At 50.2% G+C, this 27073-nt stretch overlaps 9 protein-coding genes across 9 annotated transcripts; 6 read left to right on the forward strand and 3 right to left on the reverse strand.

Annotated features, from left to right (window-relative positions):
* Positions 1–910: 910 nt before the first annotated feature.
* Positions 911–1629, forward strand: N7457_006690 (uncharacterized protein; the record flags this gene model as incomplete). The annotated part of the gene is made up of 3 exons (XM_057177734.1): positions 911–1108; positions 1161–1245; positions 1322–1629. 3 exons carry the CDS (start codon positions 911–913, stop codon positions 1627–1629), a joined length of 591 nt encoding a protein of 196 aa, XP_057029478.1.
* Positions 1630–1976: 347 nt separating this feature from the next.
* Positions 1977–2778, reverse strand: his3 (imidazoleglycerol-phosphate dehydratase HIS3; the record flags this gene model as incomplete). The annotated part of the gene is made up of 2 exons (XM_057177735.1): positions 1977–2392; positions 2460–2778. The coding sequence occupies 2 exons, from the start codon at positions 2776–2778 to the stop codon at positions 1977–1979; spliced, it is 735 nt and encodes a 244-aa protein (XP_057029479.1).
* A 402-nt stretch (positions 2779–3180) lies between these two features.
* Positions 3181–3693, forward strand: N7457_006692 (uncharacterized protein; the record flags this gene model as incomplete). The annotated part of the gene is made up of 2 exons (XM_057177736.1): positions 3181–3273; positions 3325–3693. 2 exons carry the CDS (start codon positions 3181–3183, stop codon positions 3691–3693), a joined length of 462 nt encoding a protein of 153 aa, XP_057029480.1.
* Positions 3694–5391: 1698 nt separating this feature from the next.
* N7457_006693 (uncharacterized protein) lies at positions 5392–9279 on the forward strand (the record flags this gene model as incomplete). The annotated part of the gene is made up of 1 exon (XM_057177737.1): positions 5392–9279. The coding sequence occupies one exon, from the start codon at positions 5392–5394 to the stop codon at positions 9277–9279; it is 3888 nt and encodes a 1295-aa protein (XP_057029481.1).
* A 1021-nt stretch (positions 9280–10300) lies between these two features.
* N7457_006694 (Pet127 family protein) lies at positions 10301–13212 on the reverse strand (the record flags this gene model as incomplete). Its single annotated transcript, XM_057177738.1, has 3 exons — positions 10301–12062; positions 12127–12190; positions 12246–13212. The coding sequence occupies 3 exons, from the start codon at positions 13210–13212 to the stop codon at positions 10301–10303; spliced, it is 2793 nt and encodes a 930-aa protein (XP_057029482.1).
* Positions 13213–14063: 851 nt separating this feature from the next.
* On the forward strand, positions 14064–16611 carry ade1 (bifunctional aminoimidazole ribotide synthase/glycinamide ribotide synthase; the record flags this gene model as incomplete). Its single annotated transcript, XM_057177739.1, has 3 exons — positions 14064–14343; positions 14425–14952; positions 15008–16611. 3 exons carry the CDS (start codon positions 14064–14066, stop codon positions 16609–16611), a joined length of 2412 nt encoding a protein of 803 aa, XP_057029483.1.
* Positions 16612–20151: 3540 nt separating this feature from the next.
* Positions 20152–21911, reverse strand: act1 (actin; the record flags this gene model as incomplete). The annotated part of the gene is made up of 6 exons (XM_057177740.1): positions 20152–20382; positions 20447–21218; positions 21317–21347; positions 21496–21551; positions 21758–21788; positions 21905–21911. The coding sequence occupies 6 exons, from the start codon at positions 21909–21911 to the stop codon at positions 20152–20154; spliced, it is 1128 nt and encodes a 375-aa protein (XP_057029484.1).
* A 2258-nt stretch (positions 21912–24169) lies between these two features.
* fes1 (Hsp70 nucleotide exchange factor FES1) lies at positions 24170–24878 on the forward strand (the record flags this gene model as incomplete). The annotated part of the gene is made up of 2 exons (XM_057177741.1): positions 24170–24571; positions 24633–24878. 2 exons carry the CDS (start codon positions 24170–24172, stop codon positions 24876–24878), a joined length of 648 nt encoding a protein of 215 aa, XP_057029485.1.
* A 1150-nt stretch (positions 24879–26028) lies between these two features.
* On the forward strand, positions 26029–26873 carry N7457_006698 (UPF0220 family protein; the record flags this gene model as incomplete). The annotated part of the gene is made up of 4 exons (XM_057177742.1): positions 26029–26127; positions 26317–26577; positions 26660–26757; positions 26810–26873. 4 exons carry the CDS (start codon positions 26029–26031, stop codon positions 26871–26873), a joined length of 522 nt encoding a protein of 173 aa, XP_057029486.1.
* Between the last annotated feature and the right edge of the window lie 200 nt (positions 26874–27073).

Consider the following 27073-nt stretch of genomic DNA (forward strand, 5'->3'; position numbering starts at 1 on the left):
CTATTGATTTGTAAACACGTTAGATTTCGCTTCTTGAGAGACGGTGGGGGATGGGCATGGCTATTTGCACTCGGATATATCTCCGAGCATGATGAAACAATAATCAATGCCTCAAATATTTCCCTGTTCATGAATTGACAGTACAGAGTACTCTATGATGAACCAGAAGTAAAGTCATTTCCGAAGTAAGCCATGTTTCGAAAAATCTACCCTCATGCTGATAATTCGACGTATCACTCTGTCACTCCAGGGTAGTGTTTCAGGTATATTTATATACTTTATCACCTTCTACCCATAGAGCCTACCATAACCAACGAGATCGAACCGATTAACCCCTCCTAGACTGCCGTCGTCGACTCTCTCAAGCTGTGTTTCAAGAACCACGAAACCCTAACTCCTCTCCAATGACACCGCGCGGGTGCCTTGCATGGCTAATCCATCACAGCTAAGCTTTTTGACCGTCCTATCAAATCGGGGGCTTTGATGTTTCTTCTTCAAAGCATGTTCCAGTCAGTTACACATCCAGACAAGTCATGTTATGACGTTGGTGTTCTGCCTTGATATCGGCTGCCGTCATCCGACATACTTGACACCACCAGCATTCTCCGCGTCTAGCCTACAATGTACACAATACATACTAGACCAGGAAGATATCTCCCGACTCCCCTGTGTATGTCCCAGCTACATTGTACAAATGCCACCCCCTGTTTTGGTCGCCGTCTGCCTCTGCCAGACATGTAGGCAGTCTTATAAAGACAGTGTTGTATGCCGCACTATAACTTCATCCCAGAACAAAGTCTCTTCCCTGCCTAGAGATCTATACGAATTCCTCTCATAGGATCTGAATACTGGTAGTCCCTCATAACCCAGTATCCTGTTATACCTACATCTCAACTATCTACAAAAAAAAATGCATCTCCAAACCCTCCTCCTCTCCCTCACCCTAACCCTCACCATCCAAACAACCGCAACACCACTCCCCCTCTCCCTCTTCACCCGCGATGCCGCCCTAACAGAATCCCAAATCACAACCATCTCCCCCAAAATCCACCACCTGCGACGACGCCCCCGCCAAAGGCGAATGCGCCACCGCCAAACAAGCCGCCGCGTTCACATCCGAGTCCTTCGAAACCTACAAAGTAACCTCAAAAGCTGAACAGGCCGCCATAATCAGTCTCATGGCCTTCGAAAGCGGCGATTTCAAATACAACAAGAACCATTTCCCCGGCGTTGCCGGACAAGGCAGTAAGCAACTCCTCCCACAGATCTCTGTATCGTATACGGAGTAAGTACTAAGTACAATGGATGCTAACCATCCCAGCACGCAATATGCAATCTCCTTCGTTTAATAAGAAATATGCTTCTTCGCTGCCTGCGTTGGAGGACCAGCTTGCTGGTGTGAGCGACAGTCCTGCTGATCTTCTTGATCTGCTGCGCAGCGACGGGGCTATTGATTTCGGCTCGGGGGCTTGGTTCCTTACTACGCAGTGCTCGAAGGAGGTGCGTGCGGCGCTTGCTGATGGATCGGAGACTGGGTGGCAGCGGTATATCTCTGACTGTGTGGGGACTTCGGTTACTGAGGACCGGAAGGCGTATTGGGAGAGGGCTGTTAAGGCGTTGGGGGTTTAGATGTTGGGGTGGGTGTTGGGGTGGATAGGTATTGAGATGAATACCTGGTACCTTTGAGTTGGATAGGCATTGAGTTGGATAAGATGTTTTTTGGCTTGCTCCGGCGTTGGTTTTGGAAGTGTTTTGTTGGATTTGGGTCTGATATGCATATGGTTATCTGATGAATTGATGGGTTATATATGGGGAATAGGCATATAGAAAAATAGAAATGAAGTTGATATACAAAACTTGTTCGCGTTTCATTTCATATTAACACCAATCTAGACCCGGTCTAACATGCTCATCTCATCTCATTCATAAGGTAATCTCGCTTTTATCTACAATCTCCATCTAATCACCTGGGCACATTACAAAACACCCTTGGTGCTGACAACATCTCCAGCACCAACATCACCCGCAACCCTACGCTTACAAGCGTTGCGAATGGCAACTGCAAGAGCCTTGAACGCACTCTCCGCACGGTGGTGGTCGTTATCACCATAAGTGCATCCGACATGCAGAGTCACACCCGCTGCCTGCGCGAAGCTCTGCAGACCGTGCGTGATCATCTCCGTGCTCAAATCACCGATCTTCTCGCGCTTAAAGCCCAGATCGATGACCGCCCACGGCCGGCTGGAGAGATCAATCACAGCCCACGACAGTGCCTCGTCGAGGGGTGCGTCGCCGCGTCCGAATCGCTCGAGGGATTGCCGTGCGCCCAGCGCTGCGGTGAAGGCTTCGCCCAGTGCGAGGAAGGTATCTTCTGTTGTGTGGTGGTCGTCGACTGCGGGGACGTGTTAGTATATATATTTTCTTCATTGGAGCGTTGATTGGATGCTTGGATGACTCACTGTATAAATCGCCCTTTGCGCGAACTGCCAGACTCATGCCGCCGTGCTTCGCCAGTGCGTGCAGCATGTGGTCCAGGAAGCCGATACCGGTGCTGATGGTGATCTGCTGGGTGGGGGTGAATTGGGTGGCATGGGCGGCTTCCTTGGAAGGTACGATGCCCTTTTTGGCGGCTTCGGCTTCTTGGGGGTCTGTTGGGGCGGGGAAGTGGGTTGAGGGTTCGTAGGGTGGGAGGACGCCGCCGTCGAGGGAGAGCGAGATCTGGATTTTGGTCTCGTTGGTGGCCCGCGAGATGGTCGCGGTGCGGGCGGGAAGAGGCATTTTTGAGATGTGTTTGTGAGATTGGTGTATTAGGGATTAAGGATTGGGGTTGGTCTGGAGTAAATGCGGGTTGATCATCGGATTTCTTTTTTTATCTGAGTCGCCCGCGTGGAGAATCGTTGATCCGTTTTGTTTGACTCGGGAGGTTCACTACTGGCTCGACTGGGGTAGAGAGCTGGCATGTTTCACGATTTCGAGACACTGGCTGGTCCGGGCTTTGATTCTTCTATGATTTGTCTTTGATACTGATCTTCGGCTTTGAACCCCGTCGAGGATTGTGTCTGGACTTTCGTTTTTATCTCCCGAACTCGGGCGTCGATAAGGATCGGAGACATCCGCCCTACTTCCTTTCCCAAGCTATCGCATTTGCACCTTCAAATACTCCGTAGATATACCGCTACAATGCCGTCACCATCGACTCAAAGAAGTGAAATTGATCCCCCGGATGAAATCTCTTGGATTGCCGCCCAAGGTTTCATGACCGGGGTCTTCCGCGTAAGCAATCGGCCTTGAAGTTGTTCATATCCAATTGCTCATGTTTCCAAGTTTGGCTCTGTCTCCATCCTGGCTCATATGATTCTCGCTCTCCCCCATCCATTCGTCTTCTCGGCACCAGGTCCGCCGGCACACCCCGCGACTCAACCCCGTCCACGCCCGTCCATCTTCTCCCGTGACTACCTCCGGTCACGACTTTTCCACCGCCCGCTCGAGGGCTTCTCTAGTTGGATCTCTCCGGGTTCCCGTGTTTACCGCGGTCTCACCCCGCAGTTCAAGGTCTTTTTGCAGGTTGCGGCTATGACTCTGGGCGGTTGTATCTGGCAGGAGAAACGTGTCACGGAATACATTGAGCTGGTTAGGCGGATCAAACGGGCTGAGCGATATGAGGCCGAAAGAGCGGAGGGCAGTCGTCGATAATAAGGAGTCTTAACCGTATGGTTCGATAATCACATGGTATTTGAGTGATCTGAGCCTGGACCTCTCTCTTCGTCAATGGATTCAAGCCATTACCCCTGGCGCTTCCCCGGGATATCCGGATGGTTCATTTCCCAGTCACCCAGCCCTGCAAGGCCTTACAGAAATGAAGTGTGAATGGCTGCCTCCTTCCACCATCCGATGGTCTCGAATTGCACTCCGTCACCGATGACGCCAGGTTTCCGAGGTGCTCCTCCCCCTGATTGTCATGCTGATCGATTGTGATCTCCAATTGCGCGGGCCTGAGACGTCAGTTGCCCCTAGAAGCAGCAACATCGTGGAGTGCATTAATTGCCGATCGTTGTTTCGATGGTGGATCCCCATCATCCTATAATGTTGTGTTCATCTTGTAGATCGGACAAGCCTTGGAGATGAACCATGAGTATAGCTTGATTCCTAACTCGGATGCGGAAAAGGGCCAGGATCGTCATCCCTGGCAGGATGCCGAGCATGCTAACCAAAGAGGAGTAGCTCCAACCTACTACGGAAAATAACCCCTGCTATAGGGCACTATCAGCTCTAGCTGGTGGCGGTGGAGTACGCCTCTGACGTGGCTGTAGAGATCGAATATGCAATTCGATATGTCGCGAACACATGTCTTAGGTCTTTTTTAACGTTGGTATAAATAAGCGATGCTGACCAGTTTGAAGGTTCCCCCCCGGTTTGCCTTCAAATGAGAGCATGTCCACTGTACTTGTACCTATTGGCAAAGATAAATTAAATTAAATTAAAATCCAAAGAAGAGACCAAAAAAGAGACGACGAGAAGGAAAAAAAGAAGAAAAAAAAAAAAAAAACCAAGAGATCTCCACCTGAAACATACAAAAGTTGGTGATCGGACAGTTACAGTTGGGGCCATTTGGGTGCATCCGTCCATTCCTCCTTTTTCCCCTACCTCATCTCTCTCTCTCTCCCTCTCCAGTTTTTCCCCGTGGAGGGTCATAACTTACGTATCCCCTGTACGTCTAGGCTGTTTCCATCTTCTGTCTGCATTCGGGCTTCGATTCAAGCTTCCTCCCACGTTCTGCATTTTCCCCAGCTCTCCAGCTCTAAGATCGGCAGTCCTGATCTCTGACTGGCTCAAACTGACATTGTGGGAAAAGGAAAAAAAAAGACCTATCAATCCGATTGATCATCGCCTATTAGCCCAAGGATTCTCCGCCTTTGGCCCTGATATCATACAATTTGCCCCGGGGTTCCCCTTCCGGCCAGTCTGGGTGCAACCATCAGTCCATCGCCACATTGTTGACAGGTGCCTGACACAATTGGGAAGCTGTCCTAGATATATCCACTAGTCCCGCTTTAGGCGGTGCTATCTTTTTCTTTTTCTTTTTCTTTTTTTTTTCTCGCTGATTGTTAGCAATTGCATACTGATTGCTTCCCATGGCGTTGTGACGGTCGACAGTATGTGCTACCTTCCCCTCATTCTTTCTCCGCTCGATACTATGGGCCTCACCCTCTGACGCTGTCTATATCGCCATGATTTGTCTCTTGGGTGCTAATTGATCTCCAGTACAAACGACGTTGACGTCGTCGATGACTTAAAGCTTCCTTTCTCAGTTCACTCGTGTCACTGGTCTCCCAGTATCTTGCGCTTCCCCCTCCCTGCTTTTGTATCACCAGCACACATCGAAACCCCGACATGGCTGAAATTATCGGCAAACGCGAACGAAGAAAGAGCCTGAGTGTGTTCGCTCCCTCCCTCACAATACCGAACCCCTCCCGGCCTCCACTTCATAATCGAACACCCTCGGATGACACCCTGACCCGAGACAAGAAAGCCCGCCGCAATTCCGGATTTTTCGGACGATCTCACAGTCCCAGCAGAGGATCCGATGGGTCAAATCACCGTCGCCCTGGAACGGCAGGCTCCGATACAGCCGGCGGGTCGACATCTGCATCCCTTAACGAAACCCCTCGTCCGCGGCGGAAGTCGTTCCAGAAAAAGCGAACTTCGGTTTTTGGATCCCTGAGGTCATTGCACTCCTGGGAGGATGACGAGCCTCTGAGTGGCTCTGTCGGTTCGGTGGGGGACGAGCAAACTACAAACAACCCCCGGAACGGAATTTGGTCCTCTGCACTCCTGCACCATGGGGCAGTTCAAATGACTGGAGGCATGTGGAGGAAAAAGAGTCAATATTTGGTCCTCACGGATACACATATCGTTCGCTTCAAAAACCAAGGAAAAGCCGCCGATGTCTTTGCTTCGATCCCCGCTTCCTACACCCGGGCTCCGGCAGCCCATCGCCAATCGGTGGCGTCAATCAGTTCTCTGCAGGATATGCAGGTGATGGCATCGGGAGATTCATCGGCTGGGATTCCACTAAACAGTATCATCGCAGTGTACATGCTGGAGGATGCACGATTGTCTCCATCGGTCGAAGTGGCCTATCTCGATGAGCGCACGCACAAAGCCACATTGGTCCAAATGCAGACATCGGATCTGCAAGAATTGAACCTCTGGATGGTGGGTATTCGTCAAGCTGCACAGATGGCTAGAGCAAATTCTCCAATGCCATTTAGCATGGGATCGGTCGAGTATGTAACTCGTATGCTGGAACACGAACGAGACTATGACCCGGAATCATTCCGCATGTTCCGAGTCATTCAGATTGCGTCCAGCAAGTCAATCACCCGCTCTTCCTCTGACGATCTCACTAAATTATCGCCTACCGGTTGCTATCTTGCCATTGGCGCACACAAACTTCACCTGCTTCCCATGCAGAAGACCACCAATCGATCATCGGTGGTATCCCTGTCAGACTGGGATGCCGGTACTTCATTTGGCCTGATGAATCTGACTGGATTATCCATGGAGTACGGTGACGACAGCCTGCATTTGACTTTCCGGGTTCCTCTCAAGAAGTCATTCAACATGTTCCTGGCCTCTGTTCATTCTGTTGAAGTAGCTTGCTGGATTCGCCAACACACTGAATACCTGCGTCCATTGTGGACGAGACAGCCGTACGAATTCGTTGTTCCGAAAGAACTGCAAAATGACGACAATTTCCCACCCGTTGCTCTAGATGAGGATTATGGATGTCTCGATCGGACACTGGTCGCCTATTCCGCCAGTTATGATATCGACACCTCGAACATCCGATACACCATCGATCTGGAATGCGAGGATGCTCCATGCTTCCGTCTTCTCAAGCCTGCTTCGCCAAAGACTTCTAGGTATACTGCTTTGGAACTCATTGCGGTGATGCGCACACTTCGTTACAACGAGTCCTTCCGGTCAATCTCATTCCGCGGTGTCAATCTTGATGCATTGCAGGGCCTGCGTGATGTTCATGGAGCTGATTCCGATGCCCATCTCGACAGAGGAGGCTGCTTCGTGCACATTCCGGGCCAGGCAAATCTGACGGTTCTCTCGCAAGAGGTGCGCGCTTTGGCTTTGAAGAGTAAATGGCTGCGCCGACTCGATTTCTCATACTGCCTTACACGGATACCGACGCCGACTTTAGAAAAGGGCACTCGTGACCCAGGTTGTGGAATTCCAGAGGCGATTTTCCCTGTGTGTCGCCGGGAATTGACTAGTGTGGATTGGGTTGTGCTCAATGGCATCAAACTGGGTGAGTCTGATCTGGACTATCTTGTTGATGCAGCATCGCAGAGGCGGAGTCATCTGCGAGCTCTGGAGGTCGGAGACTGTGGATTGTCTGTCCATGACCTGGACCTTCTTCTATCCACTATCGTCGCCCAAGAATCAACACTCGAAGCAATCAACATTTCAGGCGTGCAGGGCCGACTAAATCCCGATGTACTCCAGCAATACATCGGCTACTTCGGGCAGATCCGCAAAATCAACTTATCTCGCATCTCGCGCACTTCTGGCACAGACCCGCTTATCACGGCCGAAATGTTGTTCAACTGGCGACTTGAAGAGCTGGCTCTCAGTCGAACAGCTGTCAACCGCGAGACCGTGGATGCTATTGCAACTTACCTTGCTAGCGATCGCTCTCGAAACCTTCGTGTGCTCCGACTTGACCAGTGTGGTCTGACTGGAGAAGATGTCGCTATGTTTATGCATTCGATGTCTATCGAATCTGATTCCCCGCGCAGTCTCCATCTTCATGTCAACGAGAACCGCCTCGACAATGGATGCTCTCACATTTTCAATGCTATCGCAAAGGACAAAACGCCCTCGCACCTGTCGATGCGCATGATCGATTTCAAGAGAGAGGATCATTTCCGTCAGTTGGTTGACTCGCTTCGGAAGAACAGTACCCTGAAGTTCCTGGATATTTCGAAAGCATCTCTCCCATACGATGCGGGGCCTGAGACTTGTCGATCTTTGCAATTGATGCTTGAGGATAATAACTCTCTCGAGGCATTGGACATCAGTGGAGATAATGCGCACCTCGATGTTGCACGATTCGGCATCGGTCTCAATCTTGCGTTGACTGGTCTGAAGAAAAATACGTCCCTAAAAGTCTTGAGGATTGAGCATCAGAAACTCGGCCTTCAAGGTGCGAACACGCTGGCCTCTGTCTTGGAAGAGAATAGTTCGCTACGTGAAGTACACTGTGAGAACAACGACATCAACCTCCAGTCGTTTACAGTATTGGTCAACGGCCTTCAGTGCAATCGCACCCTGCTTACACTCTCTTGTATGAACCAAGATCGAATCATGTCTCTCGACAAAGTACGCCGAGAGGTTGATAAGATTCGATGGGAGGCTAGCAACAGCAACCACTCTTCCACTGGAAATTCCATTCGGCGCTCCTTGTATGCAGCGATGACTGTGGGTCAGGGGGGTCAAGGGCACAGGCTAAGCAAGGTGCCCCCAGCAAGTGTTGTTTCATCCTTGGAGCACTCCCCATTCGCCAACCACAACGTTGAATTAGTCTTGCAGTCTCTGAACCAGAGATGGGACACCGAAGTTGCCCGGCTTGATCGATATCTCCAACGCAACTACAACCTCGCCCATGGGGTTGAGACTATCAATGAAGATTCTGCCAGCGATGGACGACCCGGAACAGCAGCCAGCCTTAGCACAATGCTTGACAATCTTAAATTCGATGTGTCCGTATCGGCAGATGAAATCCGCACATCAACATCTCCGTCAGATGGACCTGCTTCCATCCGATTGTCAGAGACTTCTAGCAGTCCATCTCCACCCTCACCGACCATTGAGGCCGGCCTTCTTCAGCCAAAACGTCTTCGATCCAATTCTCGCCGCCCACATACCGCCCGTGCTGCACAAATTCTTCCATCCGATTATGGTTCTTCCAATCCCGGTTCCCGCCTAGCGTTGCCCGTTCCAGCTGTGCCTCCAGTGGTCCGAAAGGCGGAAAGTGTCCGCAGTGCACGCAGTTCTCACAGCAGTGCCTCAATAGGCGCCGGCAGCGCGCGCAGCGCCTATGGCATGGCCTCATCAACCCTAAGGGGCTTCCTCAGTGGCACCGCCTTGAGAGAACGTCGCCGAGCGGACGCAGTGCGTCCTTCACCTCTCTGCGTGGACAATGACAAACCACCCCAGCTAGACTGGGCACCCCCAAAACTCAACCTGCAGGAGCTCCAGTAGCCTCTGTCACATCCACCAAACCATTTCCCTTCCCTTGTACAGCACCCTCCGCATACCTCCCACCACAAACCGAACCGAAGCCTGGCTCTTGCAATACATACATACGACGAACCAGGCTTCTGCACATCCTTTCCCTTCCCTTTTTCTTTCTTCCTGTGAATCTTATTACATCCTACTCATTAACTCATTAGCCCTACAAGCCCTATTACCAATTACCGTTTCTCGAAACCGGCCAGTCGGCATTGATACCCTGGCGTTCCAATTTCTTTTCACGGAGACCACTTCTCCAGGCGTTTTCATACTCATTTTCAACCTTTGTTCATTCCAATCAACCCAATACATCCATGCCTCCATACATCGTATCGAAGCTCCAAGCAATCAATATCCCTGTTTCCCTGTTTCCTATCCATTCCGTACTTTGACATGGCGTTCATTGCGAAGGTGTATAGTCCTTAAGGATAGGTTTCAATGCAAATCAGATTTACTGCCTGAATATGTCTGTCTTGGGGCTGCTATTGACACTGCCCGGGTGATCATCACATGGTCGTACACTATGCCAGATGATATCCACGGAGGATTGTTTCGTATATCGTGTAAATTAAAAAGACCGAGCTAGCTAGACCAAGTCAATTATCTATTAGATACCACGGAGTGAGAAAAAGTTGCAGCGGGAACTCTTCAAAGGGAGTTTACTAGGTAGTATATCGGTAGTCAAACCAGTGTCGGAGTCGTTCTCTTGACGATTCCGAGTCCTTTCTTTTGGCAGCGGACGTTCGAATCACATATCGTTAATATTTCACATCTGCCAGGCTTTTCGGTAACTCGGTGTAATTTCAGACATACAATGCAAGGAAATACTAATACTCGACATTAATACTAAGATAGAAGCATATACTCAAAACGCATTGCAATTCAACACCACGAATATATAAACAGACTCAAAAAGTACAGTACAAAATGCAAGAGAAGAATGATCTCATACTTTACAAGGGACATCCCATCCCACATCCAAACACCCAATCTAAGCCTTCACATCCTTCCTACTCAAATCCTCATAAATCACAATCCCCCGCTCCCGATCCTTCTTGTTCTCCCTCTTCCGGAAAATCCGTCCTTGCTCGCTGAGCTTGCGCAACCGCGTCAGATACTCATTATTGCGATCACTGACGTCCTCCTCGGCCGTCTTCTCCAGTACGAGCTTACGACGGCGCTTGCACATCCGCAGCAGCTCATTGCCTCGCTCGACGCTGACTTCGTCCAGCTCGTAGTCCACAGTCCACTTGTCGTTGCGGTTGATGTGTGTTGGTCGTTCCACGGGTTCGCCGTTGATCTTGCTCCGGATGACCAGCGTCATGGCGAGGAGATCCTCGACATAGTCATCGGGTTTCTCGGCTTCGGACTTGGTTGGTTCGGGAATGGCGAAGGTGTCGGCGTCGGCTTCGGCTTCTGTTTCGGCGGGTTGTTCGCCGGAGACGAGAGTTGGGTCGACGGGCTCGCTGGAATCGAGGGTGTTGGATTCGGTTGAGGCGTCGGTTTCTTCGGTTGAGGTCTCGGGTTCGGTTGAAGTCTGGGGTTGGATTTTGGGTTGGCTGCCGGGTTCCGTGATTTCTTCAACGAGTGGCTTATCCGAGATGGAAGACTCGAGTTCGGCTTGTTGCTTGGCGAACTTCTCGGGATTGAAGAGCTTTTCTTGGAAGGCTTCGATCTCGGCGTGGTTCTTGGTCTGGATGGCGTGGATTTCATCCGAAGTCACGGGCTGGGCGAAGATGTACATGAAGGGAGTTTGGGCATCGCGGGTTTCGAAGTGGAAGCGAAGAGATTGCTTGGGGAATTTCTTCGTGGCTTTGTCGAGAACCTTCTCCCACAGACCGAGACTCAGGATGAACTCCTTGTCTCCGAGAGCGGTGTTACTCTGACCGTGCAGCGACTGATCCATTTCCGGGAGACTGATGTATTGGAATCCGAAGATGCGCTCGATGTTATGGTAAGCGACAAAGATGCCGTCCATGCGGCCGACGCGCACTTGCAGGGAATACTTGAGGAAGGCGGCGCGGATCATGTCGAAGTATTCGCGTTCGTAGGACTCGTACATGCCGAAACGGTTCTTGATCTCGTAGCCCATTCCGCGCTCGTGGTTTGCGGCATCCATACGGATGGAGACTACGGCGCGGGTTTTCAAATCGAACATGCCGGTTCCTGGGAGTCTGGGATCGTAGGCGTCGAGCTGCGAGCGCATGAGGAATTTGCCAATGCCGGTGTAGTGGTAGGATTCAGGGACGGTTTCTTCTTCTTCGGGTGTGATCTTGTTCTCGCTAGTGCGGCGGTAGCGCTCGAACTCTTCCTTTGGGAGAGTGAGGAGCTTCTCCATTGACTTGCCCAGGTTCATGAGGATATTAGCACTGTCGTATTCCTTGTCGGCGTCGATAGCGTAGACATCTTCTTTCTCCTTGTAGTGGAGGAACATGGCAGTCGGTGCTCGAAGGAGGCGAGTGAAGGTGCGCAGATTGTCTGAGAAGCCCTGGGAGATGCGGCGAGTATCGATAGGTCGCCAAGCGGATAGCAGATAATGGAAGTGAGACAGGGCTGAGGTCATACTTGACGACGAGCCGTAGTATTTCTTCTTCTCTTGCGCGGCCATTTCGCAGGCTACCACATCTTTAGATGAGGTGATATACGGCTTCAAGGAATCAAAGTCGAATTCCGTCACGGGCATAATCTGGCCCAGGTATGGGTCGAAATTGTAGACACGGGACCGGGGATCACGCAGTTGGTAGACACCAGGACTGTTTTATCTTAGCATACCGATCACAGACTGGGTGAAATATTGAAGAGGAAAAAAAAACTTACTTAAAGAGGACTCGGTCGAGACCAAAGGAGACTCCTGGGACCGGAGGCATGGGGGCATCCACCGCTGGAGTCGAAAATTAGTGTACATTCAAATCAATGTGGTATAGCTGAAGACTCACCTTTCAATGAAAGCTCGTCTGAAGAGAGAGACGCGTGCTCTTGAGACTCGATATGCTTGGCGAGGTGCGACACAGCTTTCTTCTGCTTGGCCGGGGCTTGCTTGGGTGACTTTTCCGGGCTTGGAACATTGTTCTTAGAGGTGCTTTCCAGTATTTGAGCCACGATATTGCTATTTGACTTCAAATTGAGCGCACTGGTCTTCTTCATCCCATTAACTGGCTTCCCCGCGGGTGTTTTTGTTGCGGCATCATTTGGAGTCTCGGATTTGGGTTGCTCTTTTTGTCCAGAGACTTCAGCCTCAAGCTTGGCTATCCGGGCTTCTTCTCGCTGAACCCACTGGCTAATCTTTTGTGATTTGGGGCCATCTTCTTCCTTTAGTTTGGCTGCCAGCAGCTCGGCCTCCACCACCTTGGCTTTTTTCATTATTATAACCGCCTCCTCGGGCGTTATTTTGGCCCTTTTCTCTTGCAAGGCTTTGATTTTTTTAGTTTCCACCTGTTGTGCTTCTGACTGTGGCGCTTTCCCCTGTGGCGCTTCCCCCTGTGATGCTTCCGACGGTGTTGCCTCTGACCGTAGTTGCTGAAGCTCCAGGCGACGTTGAATATGAACCAAAAGATGAGGCCTTTCCGCGAGTAATATCGGTTTGAATCTCTCGTATGCCCCCTTGTGTCTTTGTTTGTAATTGGATCGTTGCGTTTTGCTCAGCGCGTCCCACGTGGGAATATCCATTGGAGAAACATATTTCTTCTTTTTGGACCGTTGTCGTACATTTTTCGACGCTTGTACCGAAGGCTCAATCGACGCGTCAACCGACTGGACTTCCGGCTTGCTCTCGCTGAGTTCGGTCCGGAGCGTAGATACGTGGTGAAACTGGCGCAGACTGGGCGCCCCGGGGCGAGCTAAACAGGAGAGACAAACATGTCGGCGCACAGGGCCTGTGACAGACCGCAACGAGGTCCGAAGCATTCAGACCGCTGTTGGGGAGATAATTGGGAGAAACGTCGAGTGCATAAGTCCACAAAAATGAAAATGAAGAATTCAATGCACGCAACCCGTCAATAAGCCGGCCAAATGGCGACAAATGGCGACTCCGTTTTTTTTCTGCCGCCAGATTAGCGTCACCGCTTTCTTATCTTGTTGCCTGAGGCGTCGATGCCCGAATACCAGAGAAATGGCTTTGTTCGTACCTACGTTCATAGTTATTCCATTAGACGCGTTTATGATGTATGATTCCTCCGTACATGTCGATAGACTGCATTCTTCTATTTGCTGTCATTGGGAACATAGGTAGATGACTAACTAACTCGGATGCCCAAATTGGACTGGTTCTCCCCTTATAGAGGCTATATAAGCTAGCCATCCTGGTTCTATTATAAGATTAGAAACACACAAGAGTATACACGAAGATATTTCTACCCAAACAATCCTCATCTGTCAAATAAAAATTCAGTCTATAAATTTTCATTTTTGTTTACAAACGACTAATAAGCAAACTAATAACCAAAAGCAAAAAGATATGCCCGGCCGAGATCGCATCGGGAATTCTGGGGTCGGAGAAACGCCCGCGGAAAAGAAAAAAAGTTGCAAAGTTTAAACCTCTTCGACCTTTTGATCCCCCTTATACAAGTTGCTAATTTGCTTCTCAGATCTCTGCGAGGTGAGTAAAATGTTTCTTTTTTTAAAAATTGTCCCATCACTTTCGCTATCCTTCCATTGCTCTCTGACTCACTCCCCGTGTGGAGCTTGTGGAGGGGCATTCTATACCCCGCGGGCGTTCTCCTTGCTAACATCACCATAGTCGAGATCTTGCTCCAACCATGGCTTCCGAACAATTGCGCATTCTCGTTATCGGCAATGGTGGCCGTGAGCATGCCTTCGCCTGGAAGCTGAGCGAGTCTCCCCTCGTCGACATCGTTTACGTTGCACCCGGAAACGGTGGCACTGGTCTGGGTACCAACAGCAAGATCACCAACGCCAATGTCAAGGGTGACGACTACCCAGGCCTTGTGGCATTTGCTCAGAAGAACCAGGTGAACCTTGTCGTTCCTGGCCCTGAGGCACCTCTCGTCGATGGTATCCAGGGTTATTTCCAAGCTGGTGAGTCACATGCCCACTCGTGCCTTGACACCCTCAAGACCAATTGGTTAGAATGACTCTAACATGTCTGTCGTAAATTAGTCGGCATTCGATGCTTCGGTCCCTCTAAGGCTGCTGCCCGCATGGAGGGCTCCAAGACCTTCTCCAAGGACTTCATGCAGCGCCACCAGATCCCCACCGCTGAGTTCGGGAACTTCTCTGACTACGAGTCTGCACGCCGCTACCTCGACTCGGTCTCGCACGATGTGGTGATCAAGGCTGATGGTCTGGCTGGTGGTAAGGGTGTGATCATCCCCACTACCAAAGAGGAGGCCCACAAGGCCCTGAAGGAAATGATGCTGGATCACCAGTTCGGCAAGGCCGGCGATGAGGTCGTGATCGAGGAGTACTTGGAGGGTGATGAGCTGAGCATCCTCACTTTCAGTGACGGATACACTATCCGCTCCCTTCCCCCGGCACAAGACCACAAGCGTATCTTTGATGGTGACCTGGGTCCCAACACTGGTGGCATGGGCTGCTATGCCCCTACACGCATCGCACCCAAGGAGGTCGTGGATGAGATTGACCGCACCATCATCCAGCCTTCCATTGATGGAATGCGAAAGGACGGTATGATCACCTAGCTTTACACCTCTCCACAGCCTGTCACTAACACTGCATACAGGTTTCCCCTTCGTTGGTATCTTGTTCACCGGTCTCATGATGACCAAGAACGGACCCAAGGTCCTGGAGTACAATGTCCGTGGCGGAGACCCAGAGACCCAAACTCTGCTGCCTTTGCTCAGCAAGGACACCGATCTTGCACAGATCATGGTGGCTTGCGCCGACCACTGGTTGGATGGCGTCTCCATCAAGATCGAGCCCAACTTCTCCACCACCGTCATTGCTGTTGCTGGCGGTTACCCTAACGCCTACGCCAAGGGAAAGACCATCACTCTCGCCCCTGCGCCCGCTGGCACCCTCATCTTCCACGCTGGCACAACTCTGTCTGGCAACGAGCTGCAGACCGCTGGAGGCCGCGTGATTGCCTCCACAGCCACTGCCGCCACCCTCGAGGAGGCCGTCGCTAAGAGCTACGAAGGCATTAAGACCATCAGCTTCGAGGACATGTTCTATCGCAAGGACATTGCCCACCGCGCCTTCCGCCAGACCGCCGACACCTCGCTCACCTACGCCCAGGCTGGTGTTTCCATCGACGCCGGCAACGAGCTCGTCAACCAGATCAAGAGCTCCGTCCGCCGCACCAAGCGCCCCGGTACCGACGCTGTCATCGGTGGCTTCGGTGGTCTCTTCTCTCTCCCTGCTGCCGGATCCTCCTACCACCCTCTCTCGCCAACCCTGATTGGAGCCATCGATGGAGTCGGCACCAAGCTCAAGATCGCCCACTCGGTCGGCATCCACGACACCGTGGGTATCGATCTCGTGGCCATGAACGTCAACGATCTCGTCGTCCAGGGTGCCGAGCCCCTTTTCTTCCTTGACTGCTACTCTTGCGGCCACCTTGACGTGGCCACCGCCGCCGCCTTCGTCACCGGTGTCGCAGAGGGCTGTGTCCAGGCTGGCTGTGCTCTGATCGGTGGTGAGACCGCCGAGATGCCCGGCCTCTTCATCGACGACTCCTATGATGCCGTCGGTGCCGCTGTCGGCGCTATCAACACCGTGGGTGAGAATGCCCGCGCTATCCTCCCCCACACTGAGAACATGCGCTCCGGCGATGTCCTTCTTGCCCTCGGCTCGTCCGGTCCCCACTCGAACGGCTACTCTCTTGTCCGTAAGATCGTTGAGCGTGCCGGCCTGGACTTCGCCGATCCCGCACCTTTCACCATGCCCGGTCTTGACGCTGGCGTCTCCGTCGGCCGTGCTCTCCTCACCCCCACCCGCATCTACGTCAAGTCTATCCTCAGCGCTCTGAACACCCACGGCGCCGCCATCAAGGGTCTGGCCCACATCACCGGCGGTGGTCTCGTTGAGAACATCCCCCGTATGCTCCCCGATAGCCTCACTGCTCAGGTTGATGTTAGCACTTGGGCTCAGCCTTCCGTCTTCTCTTGGCTCCAGCGTGCGGGCAATGTCTCCTCCGCTGAGATGGCTCGCGCCTTCAACTGTGGTGTGGGTATGATCATTGCCGTCGACCCTGCCTCCGAGGCCGCTATTCGCCAGACCTTCGAGGCGGCTGGTGAGTCTGTTTACCGCGTTGGTGAGCTGCGTGCTCGCGCCGAGGGTGAAGAAGGCTGCGTGTTGTCTGGACTTGAGTCTTGGTCTGCGTGATCTCTACGATCTTGATGTTATAATTTGATATTGATGGCGATGGCGATGTTGATGTTTGATGTTTTATATATGGTTGGAAAAAAATGATTTGTCTGGGCCCCCATCTATCATATAGATTCTTTTTCTCGTTACTGTTCTTCTGTTCCTTTTCTCGGTGCTTCGTATTGCCTACTATTTGTTCCCTACTATGCACTGCCTATAATATCTCAGGGCTTCTGGATGAGCCCTGAAACGACTGATGTCTATCTTCCTACATGCTGGATGAGATCATATATACAATTTTTTTAAAAAAAATCAATTGATCTACCGAACTTATGCTGTTAAAATATAAACGTAGGTCGTCAAAGGAGCTCCTTCTAACATATTTAGCGCTGATAGCAAACAACCACATAGGCCCTCCACTTCCCATCCCCAACTCTTTCAACTTCTCTTCTCCCATTCCCTTCCCCTCCAGGTCTCCTTCTCCCTCCACCGTCTACCCTCCTATATATTCATATATATTCGCAGCCTTATGTATCAACATAGCATGGACAAGCCAGCTTCCAGGAGAATTTGGGCTCAGTTCATGCGACGTCCACTTTCCAAGCTTGAACATCGATATCTGCCAAATCTGGATCTGCCCTCATTGTCACTACATCTTCGAGAGTACGACAGTTACACATGTAACCAGCTGCTGGAGTCATCTTTACTGTGATTGTCGACTCAACCTGCTATGTGGTTCCGCGAGAAGCATCTTGCAAAATGCAAGCTCGAGTTCTACATATGCTCCTTTGACTCCCTATATATATGGAACACCCACGGAAAAGGCTTTGAGCACCACATCATTTGCCGAACACCTCGAAACAGGGACTATATCAAACTTTCTGCTCATGAGAAGCGGAGACTGGGCCACATGGCGCTCTATCACTCTGACCTTTTTATCCTTCGTTCTTGCACTAATCTTCCTCCCTTGTGCTTCAAGTTCCTCCCATCTGCCTGCACCGAATATCCGGTCTTTCATTATCGACGGTGTACCGCAGAAAACAGCCAATATAATCTAGACATTTTTCTCGCTCGAGTCCAATGCTCAAAGCACACAGGAGAACAATGCACCAGGCAGCATTGACCGCTGAGTGAGTTTAAGATATGGAAAAGGAAGACATCAAGAACTCAAGCTCTCTCTTGAACAATCAACTCCTCCGCAGGGAAGATTTTCCACACCCGATAAAACGCGCATTTCAACCCGTTGCAACTGGATGGCTCCCATCATATGGTTAAGACAGGACACGATGCAGACAACGAATTGTCTCTGCCTCGCTTCCAATTCCTGACTCCTCGCTGGATAGCACTACGGTTTTTCGAACCCGAGTCTGATGCTCGATGCCTTACATACCAATTTTGCTATAGAGTGTGCGTCAATATCGCCGACCTCACTCGTATCAGTTCAGTTTTCACCAGTACAAGAGGTGGTGTCCGCCAGTGATTTCGGCCAGTGATTCCTAACTTCGCCAATCAATGCTTGGACCGAGCATAGCCCTGAAATTGGGAAGGTCGGGCAGGGCTGCCAAGGCATAACCTGCGATAAAAGCACAATAGAGTGCGACTCTTTTCATGGGTCTTGTCGGCCTGCCCGATTTGGGCATCTCCGACTAAATCGCACACGGGCCACCAAGGATTTTGGTGGCTTTGAAACCAACATTTCCCATGGGAATTGGAGGACAGATATCCCGTGCTTCTATTGGGGGAAAGGGTGGGGTTCTTTCACTTGCATCTTCGTGTACAGCGGACTCTCTATCAAATGGTGCTTAGCAGCCCAGTTGATACCTTGATGCAAGGCAGCACCGGGAGAAACTCCGAGCATACGAGTTCCCACTTTATCTACGAATTTATTTGAGGCTGATTCTCCGGTCTCATTCAACCTTCTCTTCTCATCTTGTGATCTATGAGGGACATCCACAAGGGACATCAGCAAGTTTAGTGCTGCTAGAATTGCTTGTGGAAATATGAAAAAAAAAAATACGAACAAAGACACCAAGATGAAGAGAGACCAAGCTCTTGGAAGAGGCATCTCCTAAAACCAATGGTCAAGTCATTGGTGTGGTGCAAGGAAGAAGCTCCAAAATCACCTTGATCAAACGGGCTAAGAGGTCAATGGACTAAATCCATGGCCCAGACTTGTTTACATCTCGCAGTACGAATCGAACTTAACTCTAAGTATGGAGACCTGGCTATGTCTTAGCTAGCAAGTTTGAATTGACCGAGACTTCCTGCGAGTTGATTCTATGTACTAAATATATACCTATGTAGTCAATATAAACAACTAAAAGCCAACCGTACAAGGGATTTGGAATTGGTATGCTTCTGTTTTGCCTTTTTTGCGAGATACATATAAACATTATCCCACGCATCTCTCTATCACCCTGAATGAATTGATGATAGCCCTAACGCACACGTTGAAGTCTAAGTCATGCGCCTATCTCTTCTTTATTCTACATATAGAGACCGTGCCTTTCCTAATCCACGTCTATCTAATCTGCATTGATGCATCTTCCATAGATCTTAGCACAAGTCACCCTCCAGCACTAGCAGCATAGCTACGACGGCGAATACCGAGCAAAATGGTTATGCTGACCCCACGCTCTGCTCAATTAATGCCCCAAAAGGGTACTTACGAGCAATCGACTGGCCATTAGCTCGGAAACTCTGAGTTTCAATCCAAAATCTGGTATGAGCAACGATACGCAAGCCGATCAAACTAACAAAAGTAATGCAGCTACTACACATTCGTGGTCCATTGCGGATCATCCATCATCGTCCCTTCATATCCATACATAATGCTCAAATACGACCACACCGAAGAAACCATCTCTCTAGTCCTAGCAATGTACCTTGTAGAATATACGTCCAATTCCTCCCCCAGTGTTGATGTTATATCAGTAACTGTAGGGAGAGATGTATCTATGCACTTGGCCGCTTCGAACCGCCCTGGATGAGACCCTCCCCCGGTTTCACATTCCAAAATGGGATTTGCTTACTTTGGAACTTCCTACAAAACCATACAAGAGAGCAGCGCTTGAAATGTTTCAACAAAGTCATGTTAACGACTACAACGGAAATAACCGGGCACTTTGGTCGAAGGCAATGGATAGAAAGACATCGGGACCAGAGAAGGAAAACACAACCTAAGCCTCGGAGCCAACTCCCTGTACATCTTCACCCTACGGGCCGTGGCACCAGAAACCCAGGCAAAACATTCAAAGAGGTGGGACAGTGGATTTGAATATCGAGAAAATGGAGAGAAAAAAGTCGGAAAGGTAAAAGTGAGAAGAAGCTTTCAAAGCAGAGATGGATGGATAGAGAGATCAAGGAAAAAGAGTAAGGTAAAAAGTAACAAAAAGAAAACGACAGACTCTATTCCACTAAAATCGAGGTTCCATTTTCAGGCTATCCGCTTGATAATGCGAGTCCAACAACGCTTGCAATCCACCAGTGCCTCCATCCTGCTTTTTGATACACCAGGAAAGTACGAGCGAAGACGAGTGATAAAGTGCGACAAGAAGCTTAGAAGCACTTGCGGTGAACGATCGAAGGACCGCTCTCGTCGTACTCCTGCTTGGAGATCCACATCTGCTGGAAGGTAGACAGGGAAGCGAGAATGGAACCACCGATCCAGACGGAGTACTTGCGCTCGGGGGGAGCAATGATCTTGACCTTCATGGAAGAAGGAGCAAGAGCAGTGATCTCCTTCTGCATACGGTCGGAGATACCGGGGTACATGGTGGTACCACCAGACTAGAAAAAGAAAAGAATATGTTAACGAGGAGTCCTGCGCAGGTGCTTGAAAGGTTCTTCTTACCATGACAATGTTGCCGTACAGATCCTTACGGACATCAACATCACACTTCATGATGGAGTTGAAGGTGGTGACGTGGATACCGCCAGACTCGAGGCCAAGAACGTTAGGCTGGAACAGAGCCTCAGGAGCACGGAAGCGCTCGTTGCCAATAGTGATGACCTGTCCATCGGGAAGCTCGTAGGACTTCTCGAGGCTGGAGCTCTGGGAAGCGGTCTGAATCTCCTGCTCGAAGTCGAGAGCGACGTAGCAAAGCTTCTCCTTGATGTCACGGACGATTTCACGCTCGGCGGTGGTGGAGAAAGTGTAACCACGCTCAGCCAAGATCTTCATCAGGTAATCGGTCAAGTCACGGCCAGCCATGTCGACACGCGAGATAGCGTGGGGAAGAGAGAAACCCTCGTAGATGGGGACGACGTGGGTGACACCGTCACCGGAGTCGAGAACGATACCAGTGGTACGACCGGAGGCGTACAGGGACAGAACGGCCTGGATGGAGACGTAGAAGGCGGGTGCGTTGAAGGTCTCGAACACAATCTGGGTCATCTTCTCACGGTTGGACTTGGGGTTGATAGGAGCTTCTGTCAAAAGGATGGGGTGCTCTTCGGGGGCAACGCGGAGCTCGTTGTAGAAGGTGTGGTGCCAGATCTTCTCCATGTCGTCCCAGTTGGTGACAACACCGTGCTCGATGGGGTAACGGAGCGTGAGAATACCACGCTTGGACTGTGCCTCATCACCAACGTAGGAGTCCTTCTGACCCATACCAATCATGATACTGCGCACAGTCAATACTTTGCTTCATTGAGATCAAATTGGCTGGATCTACTGTAGAAAACTAGCCAATCTGACGGGGAAAAAGGGGGAAGAATTTACCCATGGTGACGGGGACGACCGACAATAGAGGCTGTTCAATTTTGTCAGTAATCTGATACTCGATTTCAAAGGTATTCCGAGCCAAACTAAGGCGGTGAAGTCATCCGACGCAAGGGTTGGCGGGATAACGACCTTTGCAAGGGGAGGGAGGGGAAATCGGTCTGTGGGGTTGGACTTACGGAAGACAGCTCGTGGTGCGTCGTCACCGGCGAAACCGGCCTTGCACATACCCGAACTACATCGGAATTTATCAGTATCATAGTCCTTGGAGTTTTCGAAGCGCCATCTGGCGGTTGCGAAAGGGGGTGGGAGGCCAATGGGACGGGTTTCATTTGGTGTCGTGGCCGATTAGGGGGAACGTGGCAACGACCGCGACCGGGGGGTTTGGCGACCAGACCCAAACACAAGCCAGAAGCTCCGGGGGAAAAGCATATCACATACCCATTGTCGATGACGAGAGCAGCAACTTCCTCTATAATGCGAAATACGTATTAGCCCTCGCAATTCGGTAGGATTCCGATGTTGGGCAACAGGGGGGCAGCTTCCGGGGAAGCTGGTGAGGTGGCCTCAACATCCAGAACAACATACCTTCCATTGTGACGGATTAAAGTAGAGACTTGGGGGAAGGAAAAAGAAAAAAAGAAAGGAAAGATGGAATGAGGTTAGAGGGATATAGTTGGGATTAGGGGAGAGAGGGAAGAAGGAAGAGAGTGAGAGAAGTGGAGAGGGGTTTGTGATGGCTGGGATTGTGCGCTGCCTGAGGCCTTCGACTTTCCCCCTCCGATTTACGACTTTGGGGCCTTGGAACTGGTCTTTTTTTTATATATATCAGGGTCTGTAAATAAGGCAGAACAATTTCCCGCTCATTTTTCACCATCCTTGGTTTCCTGGCAATCTTGTCTACCTAAAAGGATTGCGTGGACAACCTGGGGACCAGAGCCTCCAGACCCTTTTTGGGTACGAGGGAACACGATCTTAGGCATTGTATCTCAGTACATACTTCGATAGGGTCTTCAAGTGTATTACAATGCTTACAATGACGACGTCAGGCATACAAAAAGACATACAATTGTAGTCCAAGACCAGGCCGCTGGATTTGCTTCCTCCCAGAATGACCCATGTGGCGTAGACGTTCTAAGTATAGGACCACACCCCTCTGACCCAGACTTTTGAGCTTTGGGGATGGCGTACGGACAGACCTGGGACCGGACGTAACGAGCATACCGAATCTTCCGGTTCTGGCCAAACGGTCAAATTGTCAGATGGGGGCCACGCCATCAAGAATCTGGTTACCGCCATTTCGCTCGCAAAAGAAGAGCAACGAGACCCTCGACTCAACGGTGAGGCGGTGAGGTGGTCACTTGTCACGTGTGCATCATCACGTTGCCACATCTGACATCTGACCACCTGGGGGTGACCATATTGCAACACACAACGTGTGTACTCCGTACCCCTGTCTTTCTCGTCTTTGGGCGGGGGTTCTTTTTGCCCCTGACTCCCAGGCAAGATAGAAAAGCCACTCGACTATTCCAGTGGTAGATTACTACTCTGCCATCGGATCTCCACTAATCCCCATCAAAGTTCCATGAAAGGGGGATTTCGAAGCCCCTTTTCGATTTTTTTTCCCTAGCACCCAATATCATTTGATAAACAGGCTCTGGTATGGAGTATGGAGTATATTCTTATGAGACACTACCACTACCGGAAAAGCCATGGTCTACGGAGTATGTACTCCGTACTCCGTACTCCGTAGCGATATTGCAAATGTGCCATGCTATCCCACAACTGATCTTCCAGGGGCCCAATGATTCCTACAAGTGCTAATTGAAGTCGCTCAAGGGCTGCAATAGCCGAGAGAGTCCAAGTCTCCAAGATAACGGAGCAGCCATCACCTTGGTTTTTGACCTAGCACGTCATCACGTGGCATCAACTAACGTGTCTACGGAAACTGAACCTTGAAGTCATTCCAACATCTTACTTATGAAATTGACACGGATGAGACTTGACCAGCGGCTCTATATTCGATTGCGTGGTACAGTAGTGTCTTTCTTTTCAAGTATGACATCGCTACACCCACTGATCTCTCCACGCAATGGTTCAATGTACTTTTGATAGGTATGTTAAGAGCATGGGGTGCTAGCATCTAAACTCCACGCTGGAAGCATTGAGTTGCCTAGCCTATATAAGCTCCGTCACGGCAATTCTTAAGGCAGCCTGAGTCCTTGAAGTTGGTTGCCACATCCCCGTGAGGGTTCTCCGCAATCAAAGCAAACACGGACGAATTGCTGAGGCTGCAGTTGAAGTCATGGTATAAAGGAGAGTATATGACTCGACTGCCTGGGGGACAAATCGCAGAACTATCGATGTTTCTTGGACGTGTTCCTGCAGGGTTCAAGTATTGGTGCATGAGTATGGCTGTCAGTGTCTTGAACACAGTAGTCACGTCGTCTAGTTTGTGCCTAGCTCTTTCTTGTCTGCCTTTTTCCACTTTGTGGGATCAGAGTATCCTATTGAATATACCTATTGGATGAACCATCTATGCCTCCAATATCAGAGTAGATGCCCCATACTTGGGACTTCTCTTCCCGTCACATGATCGAATCCACTGGTCGCCGCCCGAATCGCCCAGAGCCCCCGGCGTTCGTGTATTATGTCAGCGGGCTTTTTTTCTGTAGAAAGGTATTCGATAGTTGAAAAAGAGACACTGCAACATTACCGTGTGATATACAGCAAATTCTAAAACCTGATCTGTGATTCTAGACTCTGTCCTGACTGTCTTTTTTTCTGCCTTCCCTTCAAAACAAAAACATACACCCTCCACACCTTCCAACACACCTACCCCGCCAGCCCACCATGAACCCCGAAATGAACAAGCTCCTCAAATGGAGTGTCACCAACTCTCAGGCATCTTTGGACGCTGAAAGCGAGGAAGGCGCTCCTAGCGCACCAGCTGCTACATCGAATCTGACCCCACAGATGATTAGCACGCTTTTCGGTGGTCCTTCGGAGGCCGATTTGATGCGCGCAGCCATGGAGGTCGCGCACGACAACGAGTCTGACCTGGAGAACAAATTGATCGCATTGGACAACTTTGAGCAGATGATCGAAGGCATTGATAATGCGAACAACATCGAGCCACTGGGCCTATGGGCACCGCTTATCAAATTGCTCAAGCACGATGAGGCTGAGATCAGACGCATGGCGGCCTGGTGTGTAGGCACAGCTGTGCAGAACAACCCTAAGTCGCAGGACAAGGTATGCAATACCCCAAGTTTCTTGATAATCATCACGATGACAGTACTGACACTTCCCACAGGTCGTTGTTCTCAATATCCTGCCCGACCTCGTCTCCCTCGCCACCACAGACTCCAATGCCGCAACACGCAAGAAGGCCATCTACGCCATCTCCTCCGCTGTGCGAAACCACCAGCCTGCTATGGACGAGTTGACCAAGTGCCTGCCGGAGGGCTACCCCACCGACAAGACTGACGCCGCCGACATGGAGGCCATTGGTGCTATCATAGAGAAGCTGCGATCCCACCCGGTTGACGCCTCGGCATGAAGAGAGCCAGGTTTTGTTGGACTGTAAGAGGATACACAGGATACACAAAAATACAGAAGCAGCAAGATGCCTACATAGGTAGCCGCTAAAAATGAGCGTCTCACATGGGAGTGGTCTGCCATCGTGCCAAGAATTGGGACTTGCAGTGCGTCACGCAAATCGGCTGCAATTGCAACTGCGTTGAGCACTTGATACCGAAGCTAGGCCCCACTATTTACGGATGCTAGCGATCATCTTGACGTATGATGCGCGGATATTTGAAATGGTCTTGCGCTGGTCGCTGGTTACTTGGTTGCCTTAGAGCTCCATCAGCGTGCTTTTTACAACCTTTTTTTTCCGTTGTCTGAGCATATATCTGAATGTATACATATACAGAGGCCTCGGTCTTCCCATTGGATGTCAATGCTACCAAGATGCAATTACGAGTTTTGACTGGTAACCCCATATACTTGTAAAGTTCGTTGTCTAAATTAACTTATGTACATGTAGGCTTTTGAGACTGCATGACATATATGTAGGTATTTGAAACTTACATGTAGGCAAATCTCTAATAGTTAATGAATAGTAACATAATAACACTAAATAGATTGGACACGTTTGTGCATTGTATATCACTTCATTATCTTCAATTACATACTATACACATCTAATGGAGGCCATCAAAAGCACTAGACACGTTTCTACATACGCTTGGGTCTAGGCCGGAACTACATACAAAAAACTTATGTGGGGTAAAATTAAATCAAATTAAATCAAACAATAAAATAGCAAAGAAGAGCAATGGAAAACAAAAAAGAAAAAAAGACTGACAGAAAACCCGGAGCATGGCTAAGTTACTAATGGACCTCGCTCGCCGGGCGTTGGCACCAAAATGCCTGCGGAAAAATAAGTATCGGGATGATCTATGGATGTGGAAGCATTAGCAGCTGTTAACCTCACTACATCAAACCAGCTTGAATTTTCTTTCAAAGTAGAATTGACGTTGACCTTGTCGTTCGGTTTCATCTATTTGTACGGCCGCACTTGATATACATAGATGTACGTCGGAACAGCATTTCTCCGGCCAGCCATCGTCATTGGACTCCAGCTCTCAACAGGTACAAGGTGCTCCCCCTCTCCCAAGACCCTCCATCTCCCACACACCGTGAAAATGGACGTCTCAAGCAACCGACTCTTCCGTTTCTCCAAGCCAGAGTGGCTCAACAACTCCGCCGTCCGCAATGGCGGTGTCTACGTCGCAGGCGCACTGGTAAGCACTCGATCCACCCTCCACCTCCACCCGAAACCGGGCTTGTTCGTCGCAACAGTCCAAGGCCGAAGTGTCTCGAATCTATAACAGAAGAAATGAGAAATGAACCTCAGACTTGAACTTTTTGACCCGATACCAAGATCGAAAATACCAAAAGAATACAACGCTAACAATCCCTTCTCGTCTCAGTTCGCAGCAGGCTTCTTCTTCCTGATCGATGTCGCGACATTCTCTCATAGCCCGCGCAATGGCTCAAACGTGCATATCAAATTCGTCGACTGGATCCCCGGTATCTGCTCCGCGTTAGGCATGCTGGTTATCAACTCGATCGAGAAGAGCCGGTTGCAGGCTGATAGCTTTAGTTACAGCGGGAGCGGAGTTGCTTGGAAGGCGCGGTTTGTGTTGTTTTTGGGCTTTGCATTGCTTGCCGGCGGGCTGGCGGGTAGTGTGGTACGTATTCGGAGTTTTTTCTTTTGTTTTGGTGTCCTGATTCAGGAACTGGGTTAGAGTGTGTGGCTAACTTATTCGCTAGACTGTTATGGTTCTCAAGTACCTCATTAAGGATTATCCTATCCAAACGCTGTACTTTGGTATTGCGAATATTGTGGCGAACGGTCTTGTTATGCTGAGGTATGTTTTATCTTGCATATTTAATCTGATCTCTTGCTAACCATTCTCCCAGCTCAATCGTTCTTTGGGTCGCGCAGAACATCGAGGACGACTACACTTACAACCTTGCACTGTGATTCGGGCTGCTTAATGTGGCTCAGGTCTCTGTATTCTACTCGATTTTCTCGCTGTGATGACTTCTTACTGGGATGCCTTGTGTGCATCCGCTCTTTGGCTCGGATTTGGCGCTATAGCATGAATTCATATTTGCATTTCTCTTTTACTTTGAGCGGACTTGAGGTTGTAAGCATGTGTACTAAATGTCTCAAAGAGGCGA

This window comes from Penicillium paradoxum, assembly GCF_028828445.1.
Source record: "Penicillium paradoxum strain IBT 22861 chromosome Unknown utg000006l_segment0_segment0, whole genome shotgun sequence".
NCBI classification, from domain to species: Eukaryota; Fungi; Ascomycota; class Eurotiomycetes; order Eurotiales; family Aspergillaceae; genus Penicillium; species Penicillium paradoxum.